The 18,686-nt window shown below is 34.2% G+C and overlaps 3 protein-coding genes across 11 annotated transcripts in view; all 3 read right to left on the bottom strand.

Annotated features, from left to right (window-relative positions):
• Nucleotides 1-61: 61 nt before the first annotated feature.
• LOC136346313 (peptidoglycan recognition protein 1-like) lies at nt 62-2,261 on the bottom strand. Of its 2 annotated transcripts, XM_066295375.1 has the most exons (5): nt 1,711-2,261; nt 1,216-1,516; nt 1,020-1,163; nt 666-969; nt 62-605 (listed from the first exon to the last, which is right to left on the bottom strand). In XM_066295375.1, the coding sequence occupies exons 1-4, from the start codon at nt 1,915-1,917 to the stop codon at nt 668-670; spliced, it is 954 nt and encodes a 317-aa protein (XP_066151472.1). In that variant the 5' UTR covers nt 1,918-2,261; the 3' UTR covers nt 62-605; nt 666-667. The 2 variants fall into 2 exon arrangements, with proteins under 2 accessions (XP_066151472.1, XP_066151471.1); XM_066295374.1 differs by having other exon boundaries at nt 329-969; nt 1,711-2,259.
• Nucleotides 2,262-2,834: 573 nt separating this feature from the next.
• LOC136346314 (peptidoglycan-recognition protein SB2-like) lies at nt 2,835-4,324 on the bottom strand. Its single transcript, XM_066295376.1, has 4 exons — nt 4,166-4,324; nt 3,435-3,711; nt 3,236-3,379; nt 2,835-3,181 (listed from the first exon to the last, which is right to left on the bottom strand). Exons 1-4 carry the CDS (start codon nt 4,322-4,324, stop codon nt 2,907-2,909), a joined length of 855 nt encoding a protein of 284 aa, XP_066151473.1. The 3' UTR covers nt 2,835-2,906.
• Nucleotides 4,325-6,567: 2,243 nt separating this feature from the next.
• Nucleotides 6,568-18,686, bottom strand: part of LOC136346310 (UNC93-like protein) — a 50,904-nt gene continuing 38,785 nt past the window's right edge. For 7 of the 8 annotated variants that reach the window (XM_066295371.1, XM_066295367.1, XM_066295365.1 and 4 more), the window contains 10 exons: nt 18,138-18,281; nt 17,915-18,079; nt 17,665-17,861; nt 16,995-17,203; nt 16,742-16,943; nt 9,742-9,929; nt 9,333-9,578; nt 8,889-9,041; nt 8,636-8,833; nt 6,568-7,719 (listed from right to left, as the gene is read on the bottom strand). In XM_066295371.1, the coding sequence (XP_066151468.1) occupies nt 8,652-8,833; nt 8,889-9,041; nt 9,333-9,578; nt 9,742-9,929; nt 16,742-16,943; nt 16,995-17,203; nt 17,665-17,861; nt 17,915-18,079; nt 18,138-18,251 (1,656 nt within the window). In that variant the 5' untranslated portion in view covers nt 18,252-18,281 and the 3' untranslated portion in view covers nt 6,568-7,719; nt 8,636-8,651. Of the gene's footprint in view, nt 7,720-8,635; nt 8,834-8,888; nt 9,042-9,332; nt 9,579-9,741; nt 9,930-16,741; nt 16,944-16,994; nt 17,204-17,664; nt 17,862-17,914; nt 18,080-18,137; nt 18,282-18,343; nt 18,524-18,686 lie in introns of those variants that run through there. The other variant, XM_066295368.1, reaches the window with a different exon arrangement.

Here is an 18,686-nt window from a genome sequence, read left to right as displayed (position 1 = left end):
ACGTTTTGACATTCGTTAGAAGTAATTGACGGAACGATACGCCACAAAACAATGGTGGAAAATGTAATAACAAAACCACTCGTGTCAGGTGTGGAGCATTATGTAGTGTAACATCGCAAGAGCGTTAGTTTTGTCTTAATTTTTATAACTAGATATTATAAATCTTCACCATATTATTTGGGATATCTAAGATTTCAAATGGCAGGAACGAATTACATACATATGCTGACAAGTCTATTAGATAAAAATTATAATCTTGAAGATATAGTAAATGACTCGTTTCAAAGAAAATATTACGCAGTACACAACTTGAAAAGTAGTATTTTTTAATTAAATATATTTTTGTAAACTTGAAAAACTTTTCCTTTAGAAACATTTCATTATAATAGGCATTTAATTCACTGTTTAAGGAAATACCTTTTTTTATTACTAATATAGTATAATACATATATGGAGATCAATAGCAATGCCAGCAGATAAATTGATTTAAATAAGACACATTGTGATTACTTGCTATTTACGAAATTTTTTTTATTGGATATACTTTTATTTAGAAAATTTAATAAAGCACCAAAATATTTTTTGCTACAGTATCATGAAAGCACCTACAAAACGCAATGTTATCTTAAAGCACACCTTGCACACACAGTCTCATCGATATTCACCTTTAACTAGTCGAATAAATGCAAAGATCGGTATTTTTGATATCAGGATTAAATTGTTTCCAAGTAGAAATTTCCTCAAACAACTTCTTCCCGGGGCTTAAAAATGGTCTGCACTGGCAATGCCCAATTAATTCATAATCTGGGCGTATTTTCCCTATTTTTATTCCATGATCAATGAGTTCTTTGCACTTCTTCAAAGCTATAGCTGGAGGAAGATGATCAAGAAAGCAGCCAATAAAAGAAATTCCCATGGAACAATTATTGTAGCCCAGGGTGTGACTACCGCAATAATCCCAACCGCGCCCTATAAGAATCTTTAATTACAGTCTCTAATTGGAGGCCTTAATTACATGCCTTCATAAATATTGCCATCGCTTCCTATACAATAGTTGTAGGCAATGTCTAGCCATCCCATGCTGCTAACGTGGAAGTCTTGAATTAGACCCATCACTTCTACATTGTCTACGTGAGTGTAAAACTCACTGGTTGCAGTGTGACCTATATTGTATGGGATTGCCTATATTGTAATATATTTGTTCTAAATGCTTACAAATTATGACGTATCTAACAGGGAGTTCCATAAGGTTCATTTCATGTGTAGGCATTTCTTTCGCCAACCAGTTTTGACGTCTATTTATATAGAAATAGTTCTTGTTATTCCTCTTTTTCTTGGAATCGTATTTAACTTGTCCATTTTCGTCTTTTAATATAATATTTTCAACTATGTTAACAGTGTTTCCAAGTGTGACTTTTTTGCTATTTTTTATGTTAATAATTTGATTGTCTTGAAGCTGTACGTGTTTTTTTAGGACTCCGCAAGTTTGTTTCAGCAAGACTTCTTTCTGAACAGACTGAAAATACAATTCGAACGCTTATATCTTTATCAATAATAAGCAAAATTTTGTTTATACATGGTGAAATAAATAGCACGGTACGGCGTTAGGTAACACACTGTTTAGGCTCCTTCACCATATGCAAGAATAGTGTTGAATTTAAGAAGTCTAGAAATAATGTTCAACTTGAATATGACATACCCTAAACTTACCAAATGATTTTGTTGTCTGTTTAACTCTTTGTATATAGCCTGTTCCAAATTTCCATTAATCTTCTTCAATTCTGTTCTATCAACTACAAAATTTTCGACATCTAAATGTTCTATATTTTCATAATCATCGGTACCCTCTAAATTATCAAAATTAGAGCTTAAATTGCTTAATTTGCTTCCTGACATATCATTCTCTAATGAGTTCATTTTATTCTTGTTCAATTAAAAAACAAAGAAGGATGTTACAATGTGTTATCATTGGCTGAGAGTATTATATTTTAATTTGTTTTTAGGTTTATTACATTTACGATTAGGGAAGAAAATTGTCAACGAATTTCAGAATCAAAAACAATAAATTATTTATAACCACAGCACAGAACAAACACATAAAATACATAAAGATATCGACCTCGGCATCCGCAACATCTGTATCGGAAAAGCGTAAGTCTGATTAATGTGACGGAGGGATACTCTAGTTAATGAATTGTGCGTTCATCTAGTTTTATTTATACTTGTTTATTTAAGATTACGGATTATACTGATTCACAGCTGTTAAATGTCAATTTTCGAACTAATCTTGTTCGTATTATTTAAATAATAACTTTTTCTATTGGATTGGCATGCCAATCCTGTTATTTTTATGGTTAAATAAAATAATGAATTTACCTTGTTTATATTATAGTTTTTGATGCAGTTTGTTTGATATGAACTAAATAAGCAGCTAATAAACTGTAAAAAATAATGTAACAAGAAAAGGAATATTGATGATTTTCATTCAAAGAAATTTATTATGAAAACCTTCGGTCATCAGATTGTCCAGAATGTAATTTGGTTATGGTACGGACGAATTTTTACATTTAATTTGATGATTATTTCAGTCATCAAATACACAATATCGTTGTAATAATGATGTATTAGATATATCAACAATTAATACAAATTATCCATATTGTTGATTATATTCTAAAAAAGGAAGACTTTTATGACGCGAGTTCCAGTCAAATGACGTTACTGCGGACATTTTCAATTACTAAATTATCAAAACTTCTGCTTTTGGTGGTGATACCTATTTATGGGTAAATACTAGGAATTTCTTCAAAATCTAAGGAAAAATAATTACAAACTTTAGGAACTTAGAAAGATATATTTTTATACATTAACCTAAGCATACAACAAAGAAAATTTCGAGTATTTCCCTAAACATTAATGTTCATATTCCAATGCTTCCACGACTTTATTTCTTCAAGAAGCTTCAAACCAGGAGTAAGAGTAGATGCAGATTTAAAATTGCCCAACAACTCATAATCTGGACTAATTTCTCCTATTTTAACTCCATGGGCAATCAACTCCTTGCACCTTGTTAAAGCTGTATTAGGAGGAAGGTGATTACGGAAACTGCCTATAAAAGCTATTCCTATCGATTTATTGTCATAGGAGGGGGAATGGTTGCCTATTTTGGACCACCCACGACCTTAGGAGTAATTGTTAGCGACTTATTTTATATGGCGTATTAGAGAATTCACACCTTCATAAATATTACCATCTGATCCAACACAGAAATTATAATCTACATCCAGCCCCTCATTGCTCTCAATATGTAAGGTCTGCATTAGTCGCATAGTAAGAACATTGTCGGACTGCTTATTAGACTCTTGAGTTGCAGTGTGACCTAGTTATTTTTTCTCATTCATTTATGAGTAGCATTCAAAGGAGGGCGCTCTTACAAATGATGACGTATTTGGCAGGACCACTTCGGTTTGGTACTTCGGTGGGCTGTGCCAACCACTTGTTACGGACTACCATATGACAGATGCCTTTGTAAGAGTTCCTGCTGTTGCTAGAGGACTGCTGTAGTCTTTCGTGGTTTACTTTCATTACAATATTCGCAGTTATATTGAGAGTTGTGCCTATAGAGACTTCTTTGCTGTTTTCAATGTTAATTATATTAACTTCACTAGGTGATGAGTTGTTATCAAAACTAGATAAATTTGGGTTGTTTTTCTGAGAAAGAACAAAATATAGTTACATTTTCAGGAAGGTTTTTAAAATGAATGCTGATTATTAAATTCTCAGAAATAATCTGCAATCCCAGGGAGTCTCCATAATTAAACATATTGAAATATTTTCAAAACGCTAAATAAACAATAATTTATTGCGATAATCTTCAATACTTTCTCTGGAAATTTTTACTTTGTCTAGATAAAGTATTCTTTTTATGAGCCCCACCATAGGATATTCGTTATTTTCATAGATAGAAGGTCATCTAAATCTTTAAAGTTTAGCAATTTAAGACTCAGTAAATAAACACTTTCAAATTGTCAGTTTTTCTTAAGAATTAAGTATTTTTGTTTATCTTATGGCTCCCATATTTACTGTTAGCATATTTGCCTAATGTTTTTTTCGAATTTCTTGGGAATAACCGTGTGGCAATAATAATCTTTGTTATCCAACTTACCAGCAATGCTCTGATTTGGTCAGACATAGTACTAAAATTAATTAGATCTTTCTCTTCTAGGTTTTCCAAATATTTTCTTGGTACAACATTTTCAGTTATGGGAATCTCATCTTTGGAGCTGACGCGGAATTCCGTGTCCCTGTCACTGGTTAGACCCATTTATATTATTTGCAATTCAATCTGGAATTGAAATTCAGGACTTATACTAGCTGCTTAAGAATACTCGGCTATGCAAATATGTCAGGAAAACAGTTATTTGGTCCTAAAATTAATTATGAATTTAAAAGAATTAATTAAGCCTTAATTCTGTTAGATGATAATTAATTTATAACCTATAGGAACTCTAAGCCGTCAAGATTCAACGAATATATGGCTGAACTTGTAAATTAAGGCGTATTAAATACACATAACATAATGAAGGAACTACTTACATTTAAGTATTTTAACACCTAGAAAGAATTTTTAGTAATTTAGAATCATTCAAAAGGTATAATTACACAAGAAACTGTGATAAAACTCGGAGTAATAGAAAATTAATATGGATTGCAGTTTTGTTGTTATTTTTGTAGTTACACTTAGTTTCCATGTCGAGTCAGATGGCGCTGTAATCTTGATGTGAATTATCAATAGTTCCCGATAATTCCTATTAATTGCATCAAAGATCGCGTAGAACTGTTGCATCAGTTCCCGTTTTTGGCTAGTGGTACTTGATGGAGGGTTTCCAATCCTGCTGTTCAAATTGGTCGGTGTTTCAAGCTATTGGAACCATTCTTAAGAAAGGAAACTAGATCACGAGAATAATCAAATCCAAAATAATTTCGATCCCGTCATTTGATCTGTTACTAATTTCACCATCCGTCTCTACCAGCACCTGTCGAAATATGTCAAAACTCATAAGGGAAATTTCAGTTCTTTATGTGTATTTTCAAAATTTGGGTAGTGAAAATGGTTTCGATGCCTTCAATTTGTAATGAACGTTATAAAAACCATTCAGGTCATTTCAAACCTTTGATCCCACTTCTACTTCGAAACCACGGATTTTCGGATATTGGAGAACAGAATATCTCTCCATCTTTGATTCAACAACCTATGGCGGACGTGACACCTTCAGAAAGTCACGAAGGCATAATGCGGAATTACTTTAACAAATTGAAAAACCTGTTGGCCAATCCGTTTTCTCAGGCAGCTCTTGGTAAAAACAATGCTACGAAGATGGATAAACTGTATAGAAAACACCCTTTGAGAGGCTCTCATCAGAGGACTAGCTTGTTGGTAGCTCCTTCCAGGTACACTGTTAGAAACCTCCCAAGACCAAGAAAAGCGGAATTACATGCCGAGGTTTATAGTGTTATACGCACTGCTATTGAAGATGGATTTGCCAATAAAACGCTTAAGAGAAAACGCAATCAATTCATTTTGAAAAATTTGCGCCCTAGTGGGTTTTACAGAGCCGCAACTAATGGACCAAGCAGATATTGCGGAGAGTGCTATATGATGGGAGTCTCGTGGACAGGTATCGGTTCTCTTCTGAAAGAAAAGAGCAAAAAATTACCCAAACAAGGGAAGAGAAAGTCTGCAAGAACAGGGAAACCAGACACTTAAATCAGTCTCAACATTGATATTTCTTGTGCTGTGAAGATTGTCCTAAGATTAAGCATAATTGTGGAAATGGCACACTGGCTTGAAAAAGATCAGAGTTTGTAAGCAAGGCTAAGATCCTAATCGTGAGAAAATTTGAAATATTCCACATATATGTTCAAGTATTTTTATTCGTGTTGTTTATTGCGTCTTTAGTTTAACATGTATTAACATGTGTGAACTTTTAAGTATTTATATATTTTTATATAGCTTGTGGCAGTGGGGTTGTAAAAACCACAGATTTGAGGAAACATGCAAGTATCTTTACCTAGAACTAACATTCGTTTATTATAACTCGATTTAAAATATAATACACTATTTCATTGATCTGGTACATTTGAGTGCTTTTTAAGAAACAAATATTTTTCAAGCTTAGACTCTTAGAATTTTGTGCAGTTTGAATCTGAGGTTTCGTCCACGAAGAACTAAACTGAGTTTTAGTCAGTCAGAGCTTACAATGCTTCGTCATTGCAATTCTGGATATCCCATATATTGTATGTTTACATGCTTTTTGATACCCAACAAATCTAGTCCAACTACGTAGCCTTGCTTATACGGGGTGGTCCTGTGGGAGCTGCATCGATTAATTACGGAAAAACTATAAATTGGAAAAATCTTAAAATTGATATGTAATTCAAGTATAATCACACTAATAAATAATGCCTATAAACTCATAAATTTTTCAGAAATTTAAATTTTGCACATTTTTCTTACCTTGAAATGGCACATATAGAATATACACGTATGAAAATTAAAAAAAAATCTAATGACTTAAAATACTTTATTAATCTACAGCAGTATTGCCCTAAAAATACTGAGTACTGAGTAAATTTACAAACTGAGTAGGACCCTATTAATATACATATACTTCACTTCTATCTAGATTAAGGACTTTCACTGTACAAGTTTTCAATAACATTATAACAAGTAATATCAAGAAAATAAAATAATAATATTTATAAATAAAAATATGCAACAACAAAAGTTTATAACACGCTCTTATTTTCCTGCAAAGGGTCAATATAGGTCGATACAGGTCTTAATGTTAATTTGTACAAAATGTGTCAAATGGGCAATATAGATAATTCTGAAAATAATGTAGTTTGGCACAGTTTATACAAAAATAAATTAATTAAAATAAAACCTGCCCTTTGCAATTTTTCTACACCGCTCTTCAAATTCCCTTCAAGAGATTGCCTTACTCAACAAATTTTTTGCTCGTATAAAAAGTTGCCTTAAAATGAAGGAAAGAATGGAAAAATGGCACAAAAACAATAATTTGAAAATATCAACTGATAAAAATAACCAGTCTGAGCTAAATAATAACTGATATGTGTGCGTTAGTAGCAAACCTTTTGATAGCAAAAAAGGTCTCTCAATCGCGCATTTCCAACAACAAATTCTTTGACCATCACAGACTTTAGCAGTGATAAAACTTATTTTATTACAACAAAAAATCTAAAAACTAGACTTTTAAAAGATGTTTTTAGTGATTGCTTTGAGTGTATTTCTTCTGCCCCTAATTCACTTGTTTTATATAAAAATATTGCGTAGAAATATGTAATAGTATATACAATCTCATGTAGCCTATTTACACTGACCGTTTCCTCTACCTACATGAACAAAATTTGTCACTAAATAAGCGCTAGTTTAATCGCGTAAATATGCTACGTTAAAATAGAATCTCTTCCTCTATATAGCTTGGGCTACGAATAAGATAATTGATCTACAAAGGAAAAAAACCTTTCTAAAATACTGGTTTAAAAGTATATAGTACGCATGTCGCTCTAGTACGCAGATGCTGCTTTGTTCACTGCACTGGCCCCAATTTTGTGCTGAGGGCGAATATCGTGTCCCATGGGATCTCGTTTTTCTGTGATAATAAATTAATGTAGTCTACGTCCAATATGGAATGCCTGCAAAGAAGGAAAAAATCAAAAATAAATTTAGATTCCTTCTGTACACATAAGTTGGAGCTCGCTTTAAGATAAAAGGAGAATGAGGTTTGTATGGTGTAATATCTCATTGAAAAATCTATTATTGATGACATTTTTGAAATTGAAATATTTTACAATGATTTTTTTAAATGTCCGTTATTCTATGGATTTAAGACAGAATAGATCAAATCGTAGCATTCTGTCGCTAAGCATTGACCAGTTTTGGAGGCGAAAAATTGTAAACAATAAAAATTCAGTTGCCGTTTTCTCAAAAATGGTTGGAGACAAGTATAAAACACGATTTCCAAAAAATACTTAGAATTGCCCGTAAAATCCAAATCATTTTTAAGATCATAGGTTATATTTATTTTCATATAAAAAAGTTGTGATATTTAGCGAAGAAAGTCTAAATTTGGCAACAGCACTTGTACCATCAATGGATGGGGTGTGATACTGTACCAAATTTCATAAATTTACGTCTGACATTTCTGAGATATTAAGACGTTTTTAAATGCTTGAATTTGTTTGGAGCACCTTGTGCTTTTTAATTATGCAAGAAAGATGGCGCCGCAGATAAACTTAATTATGGTCTATAGATAAACAATGACTGAATGAAAAGTCATGATCACGATATTAGTTGTTCCTTATACAATAAAGAGAAATGGGATTTGACTAAATAACAAATTAATTAATTATTAATTTATTAACGCGAATACCCTGGTATATGTTCCGAGATTTAATTATTAAAATTTACCTTTATAAATGAGCTCCCCTTAAAACCAAGCTGGAAGACGAATGAAAGAAAAATTTTAAGGCTCTATTAAACCGCTCTTTGTTTTGATTTTACTGCTTAAGAGGTGATTTTCTAACGTCTAACAACTTGAGGGTTCCTTACCTAATAAACACCGAGCCTACAAATGCGTGACAATAATTTCATCGTCGATGTCATCCTTTTCATCATCTGTCGTTTCTGGTTCCTGTTCTATTGCTGCTTGTTTCTTGGCCGCCAATTCGGCCGCTCTCCTTTCCTTTTCCTTCTGTCTCCTCAATTTACGCATATGATGAATTTCCACGATGCAATAAAGCAAGAAACCTGGCATAAGTTTGCTTTAACATTTTATTTCGTTAAGTTAAAGTCCAACTCTTACCGATGACTAAAACGGAGAGTTGTACGTATAACTTCATTCTGGCACAAAGCTGAGTCGAATACGCGTAAGCTACTACGAAACCTACGGATTCCCATAGACGGTAGTTGGAGAAGGCTGCTTCTTTGTTTCTTCTGAATAGAGCTCCATATAGACCTGAAAACATTGAAATTATGATTATTGAGACTAGAAGTTTGAGTTAGAAACGGCGACTTTTTAAATATTCCTCGTAAGGTTTTATAAAATAAGGTGTTGTGAGGTTTAACGAATTCTTTAAAAATAAAAAACGAAGTTTCTGTAATATGTGAGATAATAAAAGTAGATTATTATTTTAGCCAGATAAACATAAGAATGAAAAATTGATAATAGATCCATGAATCTTGATATAATGTGTCTATTCGTTGATGTAATTATCATGGAAATTTTAGCAAAATAAATGTTTCATACCATTGACTTGTGTCTGCCACACAGCATCACCAACTCCCCACAGACCAGAGGCCATGAAAAAGAGTAGAGGATTGTCTGGATGAGGTTTCCATAGGAGCAGGAAGATTTGTACACCTGCGTGGACGGAAATGCCCAGAATCATTATGGGTACTCTGCCAACGTATTTCATGGCACTGCCGAAGAGCAAGCTGCATATGGCGTTCACCAGGCCGAAGCAGATCATAACGAAACCCACGTTGTTAACACCTAAAATAAGGAAAAAATGTAAGAAATCACAATGAAAAACTTGGGGAAGTAGAAATATCGGGAAAGTAATATAAAGGGCTAATAGAGAGATCCTATAATCTTTCATTTTTTCCTATGCAAATTAGCCAGAAATATCTATATATTTATTTTAAGGTCTTCTTACCTAAGGCACATGATACATATGACTGGGTGAAATCAGCACTTATGAAAGCCTGCTCAACGCCAATGTAAATGGTGATAGGGATGAGCAATTGTTGGTAAGGTTTCTTCAGCTGGATGAATGTAGCTGAAAGAAGCTGAATTCCTGAAAGTTCAGCAGCGCCGCTGTTTCGTCTTTGCTTCTCTCCATATCTGAAAGAAATTGAAGAAACTTGGTTTGTATTCCAAGAAACAACATTAGCAGAAAACGGTTGTTGGGTGTGTGAAAACCAATGACCCGTAAACAACTACGTTTATACTTCCACGCGAAACAAGAAACTTGCCCGTTTCAGCATAATATAAATATTAACAATGTGTTTAATAAATTGTGTCAGATAAAATCTGCATAAAGAAATATATTATAGTACGATTCCATGCACTCAAATACTTCAACAAACTCGTGCAAAGTGAGGAGGAATTGGCTTGACCCTTTTCTACTAATTCGTATGACGTCAGTTCCTGGTTTAATTATCAACATTTTCGCTAGGTTCCCCAAATAGTCGCTTAACAACTAAATTTTACGTAATATGTAATCAGTGAACCGTTAGGAGGTTCTGATGTGTAACGAATTTACATCCGGATAGACAACCCTGAGGAATCATCCGAATTAGAGCTAATTTAAGATTTAAGAAGTAACCTAATTTCCAGGGAAATCCTCTATAATCAATAAATCTAGAGAACCCAAAGAGGTGCCATGCAGGTGATACTTCATTAAGAACTTGACAATACGACCGGACGCCCCGAAGGAATGCCTACCAGGCGATACCGGGGCCATAAGAAGAGAGGGGGTGGTTTTAGTGGGTAAGCGGGCGTAGGCTCGAATCCCACACTACCCGACCCGGAGCGGCCGGGTGTTTTTTTGAAGATTTCCACCTCCTCGGGCACAAAAAAAAAGAAAAAAAAAAGAACTTGACAATATTAAAGGAGTGATTTCTTTGGTAATGCACCTAAGTGGGGCAAAAAGTGCGTTTGTTGTTAAGTACCCTGGCAAGGAGGTTCTTCAAATAACAAAACTTTCGAAGATCAGTCCCATTAGTTGCATCAGCTGATTTGTTTTGCATGTAAACTGGCGCCAGTACCACCTTTCTCTGGCCTACGGGTTATCGAGGTCGTCTTTTAGGTACCCGGTGCGAGGTTGTTGGTACCGGACAAGGACGTATATTTCCGCGGAACTTTGTTTTAGACTTTTCAAAAAATCTACATCTAATTAGTGAAGAAGTAGTCTTCTTCCTAGAATTGCCAACCGTAATAAATGAACCCAGACCGGTTGGTATCGCAGCCATAAATCGACGAGGCATACTAGAAACGGTACCCGAAGCTGAAGACTTGAGTATCTATCTATGGTAATTCTGAAGGTCGCAGTAAATTATGGCTGCATTCGTAAGAAAAAATCGCATAATTGTTTTAAGATTCAGTTAGAACCCACAGCATTCTTATTACAGTAATTTGCGGCGTTATGTAACATGATAATTATTGGGTTCTTTTCGTTTCTGGTTAACTAAGCACAGTTTTATTGCTTTACCATCTCGAAAACTAATTGATGTTTGTTCACAACGTAGGTGATTGGATATAGTTGGTTTACATAGGTTGTCCATTAAACATACAGCAAAAATTAAAAAGGTTTATTTCTTGGATTATTCTAAGAATAGTTTGCCTTTTGATGATTTTTGAAAAACCTATTTCTTTTGAAGATAAAGATCAAGAAAAATTTTCGACAATAGCAGCATTTTCTTACTAAATTTTACACGTAAAACTTCTTAATTTACAAGAACTATTTAAAATTATTACCTCCAACTAGGATGGAATAATCTAATCTTCTCCTCATTGACTGCCAAACTCGTTCCAAAACATCAGAATCATTTCTTATTGAGTTAAACCCAGAAATAATCCAATTTTTCAAATATTTTACATTTCCTATTACTTATGCTATTGTCGAAAATTTTTCTCGCCTTGTATCTTTAGAACAAAGAGGCTTTTCAAAAATGATCAAAAAACAAAATGTTATGAGAATAGTTCAGGAAATAAGCTCTTCAATTTTTGTCGTATGTTTAATGGGCAACCTGTATATAGGAATAGTAGAAAAATGTTTCTAACGAAAGAATATCACCGACATAACGTCTTGTTCACGAGTCGATACATAGGAAAGACCATGGAAAAAAATGTTAGGAAGGGTGCATGGTTCCAAAATATCGGTAAAGGCCCGAATGGTCTGAAAATTTATTTTTAAAGGGTTTTTAGAAAGTAAAAAAATGGTTCTGTTTCGATAATTGTCTAGAACTGGAATCTGCATTATGGGAAACTTAATCGCTTCAAAGGAGAAAACTGCTTGAAATCAGGTAAAGATCAGGAAATCTTCAATTAAGACTGTTTACAGTAATCAACGATACTTTGAGCTTCCACTTAGTGGTGTAGATTTTGGTTCATATTTCTTCAATGATCTAAGAATTAAGTTATTTGATATTCATGTTTTGGTGTTAATAAAGTCTGCCCGATTATATGATTATTTATTTCTATAAACCATTGGAATTTACACTCGTTGAGCAATTATGTCTTCGTCGATACAGCGTCCAACATGTTCCAAAATTATAGATATCTCGGCAATTGTAAACCTTCATGGAAATTTCGAGTAAAATACTTGTAAAATACAGCTTGAAGATTAACCGACTTCAGCAGTTTTCTCTGATTTAGAATATGCTCAAATAAATTCTTACAAAACAGTTCACTTTTTGTTTCTTGGCAGACACTTTCCAGTTTTAAATTTACTCACATAAGAAGATTTTTGCTTTGAATCTCTATTTAGAATATTACCACACACTATAATCAATATACAGCCTTGAAGATCTTCTTCAAATTCAACGAGTCGGCAATTTTTGCGTAGCTCTTATCCTTTACATTTCTAAGCAAGGTGTCTTTTCCTCATTGCCAAACTACTATCAACTTGCAAAAAGATGTTTATATGGCAACTACACAATAATAACATAAAAATCCGCTATTAAAACTTTTTCAGAAAAATTATAATTAACCACTGCCGTTGGTGCAATAAGGAAGTTATGTGGCTCTGATAATATGACGTCACAGTTCATGAGCTTGTTGAAAAAATGGCTTATGAAATGGGCTTGCACATGCATAACGACGTAATCCTCCGAATCCATCAACAATAAGTTAACATTGTTGAATTAATTGCTCTTAAAAGAGATTAAAACGATATTTAACACGAATCGATAAGAACTGCGACTATTAAGATATGGTGCTTAGTCAAATGTATTCGTCATACAAAACAAGCTTTTCGTTAGTGGGAAAAGCTTAATTGCAGGTCATTGCGATAACTGTTCTTTGTTTTAATATGGCATTTGAGTGGTTTATGAGGAGAAATGGTCACGATACCGCACCAGACTTTAATAATTAAAGTTGCAATTCCAAAGTAGGTACTACTTTGGAGGGGTTTCGAATGAGTGAATTAGAAATTAGTGCTAGAAGAGTTCAATGGGAATATAGTAAAATGTGACATTCGATCAATTTAATGAAATTCTCTGTCGACATATTTTGTCTTCTTCATTTTTGATTTGAAAAAAAGGAAAATGGCAATGCCGCGCTCTGCATTTGGTTTTTAATATAAGTCAAAATTTGACATTTCGGTAGTCATGAATCATTGCCATTTGTGGCATAATATACCCTGCGTTAAACAAAAATTGTGAGCAAGTAGGCTTTGGAATTATTTGACACAGAGCTCGTATGTTTTTGATATGTTCTACGTAACCGTAAACATAAATGGATACCTATAACCTCATCTAAATACGAACCCATTTACCTTTATTATTTGTTTGATTTTATTAAAATTAGTCTTTTTTAAGATCTTGCGGACTTGTATTTTGGCTAATTAAAGCTTTCTGAGAGCTAAAAATAATGTTTACATTCAGACCAAAAGCCTTTATGCTTGAGTCTTAGTGTAAAAACATAGTGGAACATCGCCCTTTATCATCCGGCGGTAGTAAGTTAAAGCAATGGAATAAGATGAGCGCAAACACACTGCAGATGTTCACTGAGCATCCCACCTCACCCCTCACATCGCCGTAAAATAAGAAACAAAATGTTTTGTTTTCCAATGGCGAGGTGCTTGAAATTTGAAAGTGAGGTTAAGAAACTCAAAGATTTCATGTAGATTCCAGAATTCTTCTGGGACCTAATTTGGTTTAAATTTTATTGGCTCTCGTCATCAGAAATCATCAAAATAGGTTATTTAAACAGGAAGGCGGGAATAAATTCCGTTCTCGAATACAGTTGTAGACAACAAGATTACTTGTTTCAGAGCTAGAATAAATGAATTCCAAAAGGAAGTATTGCTAACGCGCATGCGTGGTAGTTCCAGTACTGAAATTCACTGTCTATTGGAAAGTATCTAACATGTTCTTGCACATGAATGAGATATTATCCAACTTGGCATGAAAAATATTTAAGGCAAAGCAATAATCGTTTAACTCGACATAAAGAAACAACAAAGAAGGTGTGGTCCAATTCCGATGGCGTCACTAAACGTGTTCCTACTGAAGAATCCGGCAATAATAGGCTGGTAATTTAAGAAAAAACTTGAAATCCTTAAAGATTGACCAAAGGACTTGACGAAACTGATGATATTTTATTTTAATTTTAACGTTTCCATAGGTGTTATCATCTTGGTAAAGTTACCAAGACTTCGATCTACTGGCCCCTAGTAGAGTTTTTCGACCTGTTATAGCCCAGATTAATCAACCAGGAAGTCGTAGCGAATTCTCGTGCCAATTTGCCCAATGACGAAGATGACGTCAAGTTCAATACTGTTTGAACTTCGCCATATTTGTTTTGTAAATATTGGAAATGGCCAAATCAATTAGGCGAGATGCTTAATTAATATTATTTCACGTCTGGCCGGTTAACCTCAGGCTTATTCGTTTATTTCTATTTCGGGTTTCGTCTTCAAAACCGAGCTTAAAGAATAGGAACGTGCGCTTCTTATATACATATTTTAATGATTTATAACAAAACGCACTTGACCTTAGGTTAATTGATCTCTTGGGCTACCTCAAGAGCGATTTTTAATCAAAATATTAGACGTCCTTAACGTTACCATTCCACCTCGGATATGATAACAATTTACCATCAAAGATATTGTCGTGTCATAATGACCCAATTTGCATCAAAAACATAATAGGTGTGAGTCTTAATTACACGTAAAACAAACAAAGCAAAATCAGCTTCATTATGTGTGCAAAACATGGGGCAGGAAGTTTGCTCCTCTCGGTTTGTTATAATTACGGCAGTACCTTCGATTTATTTGCAACAACCGGATCTACCTCAAGCTTTCTGGTTTGATGGAGACCCATCAATTTTAATTTTACACACCATGGGATGCCCCAGCACGTCAAAAATAAAAGGATTAACTTTTCGAGACTTCTCAGAAGGCGATTTGATCAATTGACCATAGAATTGTGGATGTTGCAAAAGAAATAGCTTAATGTCTGGTGGCAAACTAAATGACGTCAAAGTTAATTTTAGATAAGTTAAAAACATGTGTGTAGGGAATGTATGTTTGGTCTTTGTGAGCCCTAATATTGATCAATCTCATCTCCCTAAATAAATAAATCAGTTTTGAAATTCCCCACAATATATAAACGATAATAAGAAATTTTTGAAGATTGGCATCGCGATATTGTCTCTGACAACTTTTACATCAATCGATTAGTTGCACAAAACACTGTCGCAATCTTGCTTTTTAATCGACCTAAGTCACGAGATTAACCAAATAAAATTGCTTAAGGTTTAATTACCGAATATTTAAATTTGACATGATTCGAATGCATGTTATATTATTTTCATTATTTCTAATTTTATTCAGTTAATGTTTCTATTTTTTACAACTTGCGCATCTCACTCAAATCATGTTGCAGTTTTTCACTCGTATTTCTAATAAGACATATAATGAGAAAAACTTGTTGATTCTCTCTACTTTCTAAATTTTATTACAGAAACATTTGTAATTTTGCCTCGGAAAAATGATAAACTTTGGCAACGCGGTATTGCTTCAGATAATTTCTACGTCAGCTTTTCGAGATGTCACGTTTGTAAAGTGCTCTGAGCTTTACTATAAACAAAAGAACAACGTACCGTTGCCATGGATAAAAAACATAATATTTGAGAACTAGACCGCAAAGTCTGCACAAATTCGATTTAAAGTTTTTTTATTGGTATTTTGAAGGTTTTTTTGCAATCATCTTTAAGTTTAAGAATTTACAGAAATTTGCACCAAATTAAGAATTATTTTACATTATGCAGGAATTCATCATATATTTTCTGCAGCATGAAGCATTCCAAATATCGGTGTTCAATTGTGCCTTAAAGCGGTTTTTTCAGAGCCCCCTTTAATATCAGGAACTAAAAAAAGTCTTGGAAAAAATCGTAAAATTAGAAGGCACGAACATCCGTATTGATTTCACTAAAAAAATTAATGAATGCTTTTTAGAAGTGACTTATAATTGATAATTGTAATTTTTTATTCTAAATAATAAGCGGATCGTTTCATAAATGATTTTTTATTCCATTTAATTTAGTTTGGTTTAATCAACTTTAAGCCGAGAAACCTTTAATTGTAGAATAGTAGCGAAATCAGAGTTATTTTTGTTTTTGTATTCACAGACCTAAAAAATGCAGGCAGTTTTGCTAATGATTTTGAACCAGAATTCAAGACCAAAACTGTTTTTATCATCATTACTTTATTGCTCTTATTCTTTGAATCAAACAAATTTCTCGCAAACTTAACACAAACATTTAAGACAAAGAACTCAACTTAATGACCTGAATTCTTAATCAGCTGCCATCACTAAGAATATATTGAGTGCCCTTATCATTGTTCTTATTTCCATAGAAGAAGCATTACTGTGCTCCGTTTAAACCTAATAAACATAATTTTACAACAATAAAATACAAAAACTTACCTTGACAATGGATCAACCAATATCACGATCAGAATAACCGCAACAATGATGCAGGCAAGATAGATGCCCATGATTTCGTAAAGTTCACCAGTATCCACCGAACTATCATCTTCGCTGTTGCTGGCTGAAGAGCAGAAATTAGCCCCGCACAGATCATAGTCCCCGTCGGAGCCTGAGTCCGTCCCATGAGGATTGCTAAGTACTGAAATATGATGTCACGGTTTTGTTTATGGAATTAAGAATGGAGACTCACCAAGAGATGAGATCAAATTGCCCCACACCTCGGCGGATTGCCAGGCAAGGAAGAAGAACCCGAAAAATCGGACAATGATGGCATCCACCGCTTGATCCGTCAATTTCGCGTATACACCGGCCACTTGGGTTAGATACGTGGCTTTTGAGGCCCACATAGGGGCTGCCCCGATGCCCACGATGATACCGCAGGGGATGAGAGTGTAGAACCTTTAAGTGTCAACATTCAATAGTACTTTATAAGTGGAGCCTACACTAGGGAACACACGGAACGTAGGATTTAGAAGACGGAGTTACTCAAATGTGTGAAAGCGTTTAATTCTTCAAAAAGTCATGTCCCTACATCTTATCGTAAGAATACTATTATACATGGATTCAGGAAATTGGAGATTGGGCGCTACTGCCAAGTTGATCCTTTTCCCTCAGATATCAAAACTTTTTATTTCCAGTGAGATATTCAAAATATTTTTATTTTATGAATTCTGCTGAGGATTTTAAATATTTAGAACAGTGTTCGATACTCATCTTTAACTGTTTTCAAATAACTGAGTAAAAAAAAATTAAATTTTTTTCATCGTTTCATGATTTGTTTTGTCCTCAGTTTTAGAAATTTTTATAAATGGCTATTATTTTTAACATGACCGAAAAGTTTAAATTAAAAGTTTTCTTACCTGGGATAGAACTGCGATGCGATATACGGAGCGTAACACAACATTGATAGGCAAAGAGTCCATTTTACAGTCAGCCTTTTGATTAGGAAAGAGGGCACGAATATACAACTCACTACTAAAGCTGCGAATATCGAGCTGAGAGATAAGGTTCCTAGACCCTCTTTGGCATTAATACTGGACTGAAGGTTGGCCGTTCCCTGAACGAAGCACAAGTCTTAATTTCCAGTTTACAAAATTAAAAAGGATTTACCTGAAAGGCCGTAAATTGAATCATAAATGCACAACTGATGGCTGTTACGTTCTTCAGAATTCGCCATTTTTCTTTCGTAGACATCTTAAATTTGCCTTGTTGAGATGCTTCTTCGTCGGTAATTTCCCTAGGGGGCTTATGGGGGATATCCCCGCCACCATCGCCCTAATGATCGTGGGTTAATTTAAACATTTGATGATCTCGGGAACGGAAAGGTTATTACCTTGAATCCATCATTTTCATAAGCACCAGTAACAGACACCGTGAAGACACCATCGTCGGTCCTTTTGCCAGGGGCGCCGTTGGTGGTGGCGTTGTTGTCAAGCCCAGCGGTCATTTCCGAGCCGCGGTTCTCACCCTCCTCGATCTGGAAAGGAAGAAACCAACTATTACTACCATTTCATTATCATCCAGAATGCTAGATCCAACCTGCGTATTCGTCAAATGTAAAGCTTAGTTTAGCGGTCGTAAGGGGGCTTTCCCGAAACCAAAGTCGCATCTATCGAGTAAAAGCTTCCAGGTTAACAACACTTCTCCTTGACCAGGAGGACTTTTTTAGTACAGACTTAACCTGAGCTTGGCAAAGACTGAAGAGAACCTCATAGGATCATTATCTATATGGAAAAATCTTATTGTCATTGCATCACGTGTATTTATTCTATGTGTTGATCCGCAGTTAAACATTGTAAAAATGTTAGAAATTGTAGCAGATTTCTTTAAAATCAACAATGATCATTCTATTATGGTAAACGTAAATTTGAGGTTGGCAAAC

The sequence above is a fragment of the Euwallacea fornicatus genome, chromosome 22 (assembly GCF_040115645.1).
Source record: "Euwallacea fornicatus isolate EFF26 chromosome 22, ASM4011564v1, whole genome shotgun sequence".
Classification (NCBI taxonomy): domain Eukaryota; kingdom Metazoa; phylum Arthropoda; class Insecta; order Coleoptera; family Curculionidae; genus Euwallacea; species Euwallacea fornicatus.
This window is presented reverse-complemented; position numbering and strand designations above follow the sequence as displayed.

What these genes read in the sequence shown, in the direction of transcription:
- LOC136346313 (XM_066295375.1), bottom strand. Translation starts at nt 1,917, where the DNA reads ATGAACTCATTAGAGAATGATATGTCAGGAAGCAAATTAAGCAATTTA. An exon ending in ACAGACAACAAAATCATTTG is followed by an intron (nt 1,517 to 1,710) that starts GTAAGTTTAGGG and finishes TTGTATTTTCAG; the next exon opens with TCTGTTCAGAAAGAAGTCTT. An exon ending in TGTTAGATACGTCATAATTT is followed by an intron (nt 1,164 to 1,215) that starts GTAAGCATTTAG and finishes CATACAATATAG; the next exon opens with GTCACACTGCAACCAGTGAG.
- LOC136346314 (XM_066295376.1), bottom strand. Translation starts at nt 4,324, where the DNA reads ATGGGTCTAACCAGTGACAGGGACACGGAATTCCGCGTCAGCTCCAAA. An exon ending in ACCAAATCAGAGCATTGCTG is followed by an intron (nt 3,712 to 4,165) that starts GTAAGTTGGATA and finishes GTTCTTTCTCAG; the next exon opens with AAAAACAACCCAAATTTATC. An exon ending in TGCCAAATACGTCATCATTT is followed by an intron (nt 3,380 to 3,434) that starts GTAAGAGCGCCC and finishes AAAAATAACTAG; the next exon opens with GTCACACTGCAACTCAAGAG.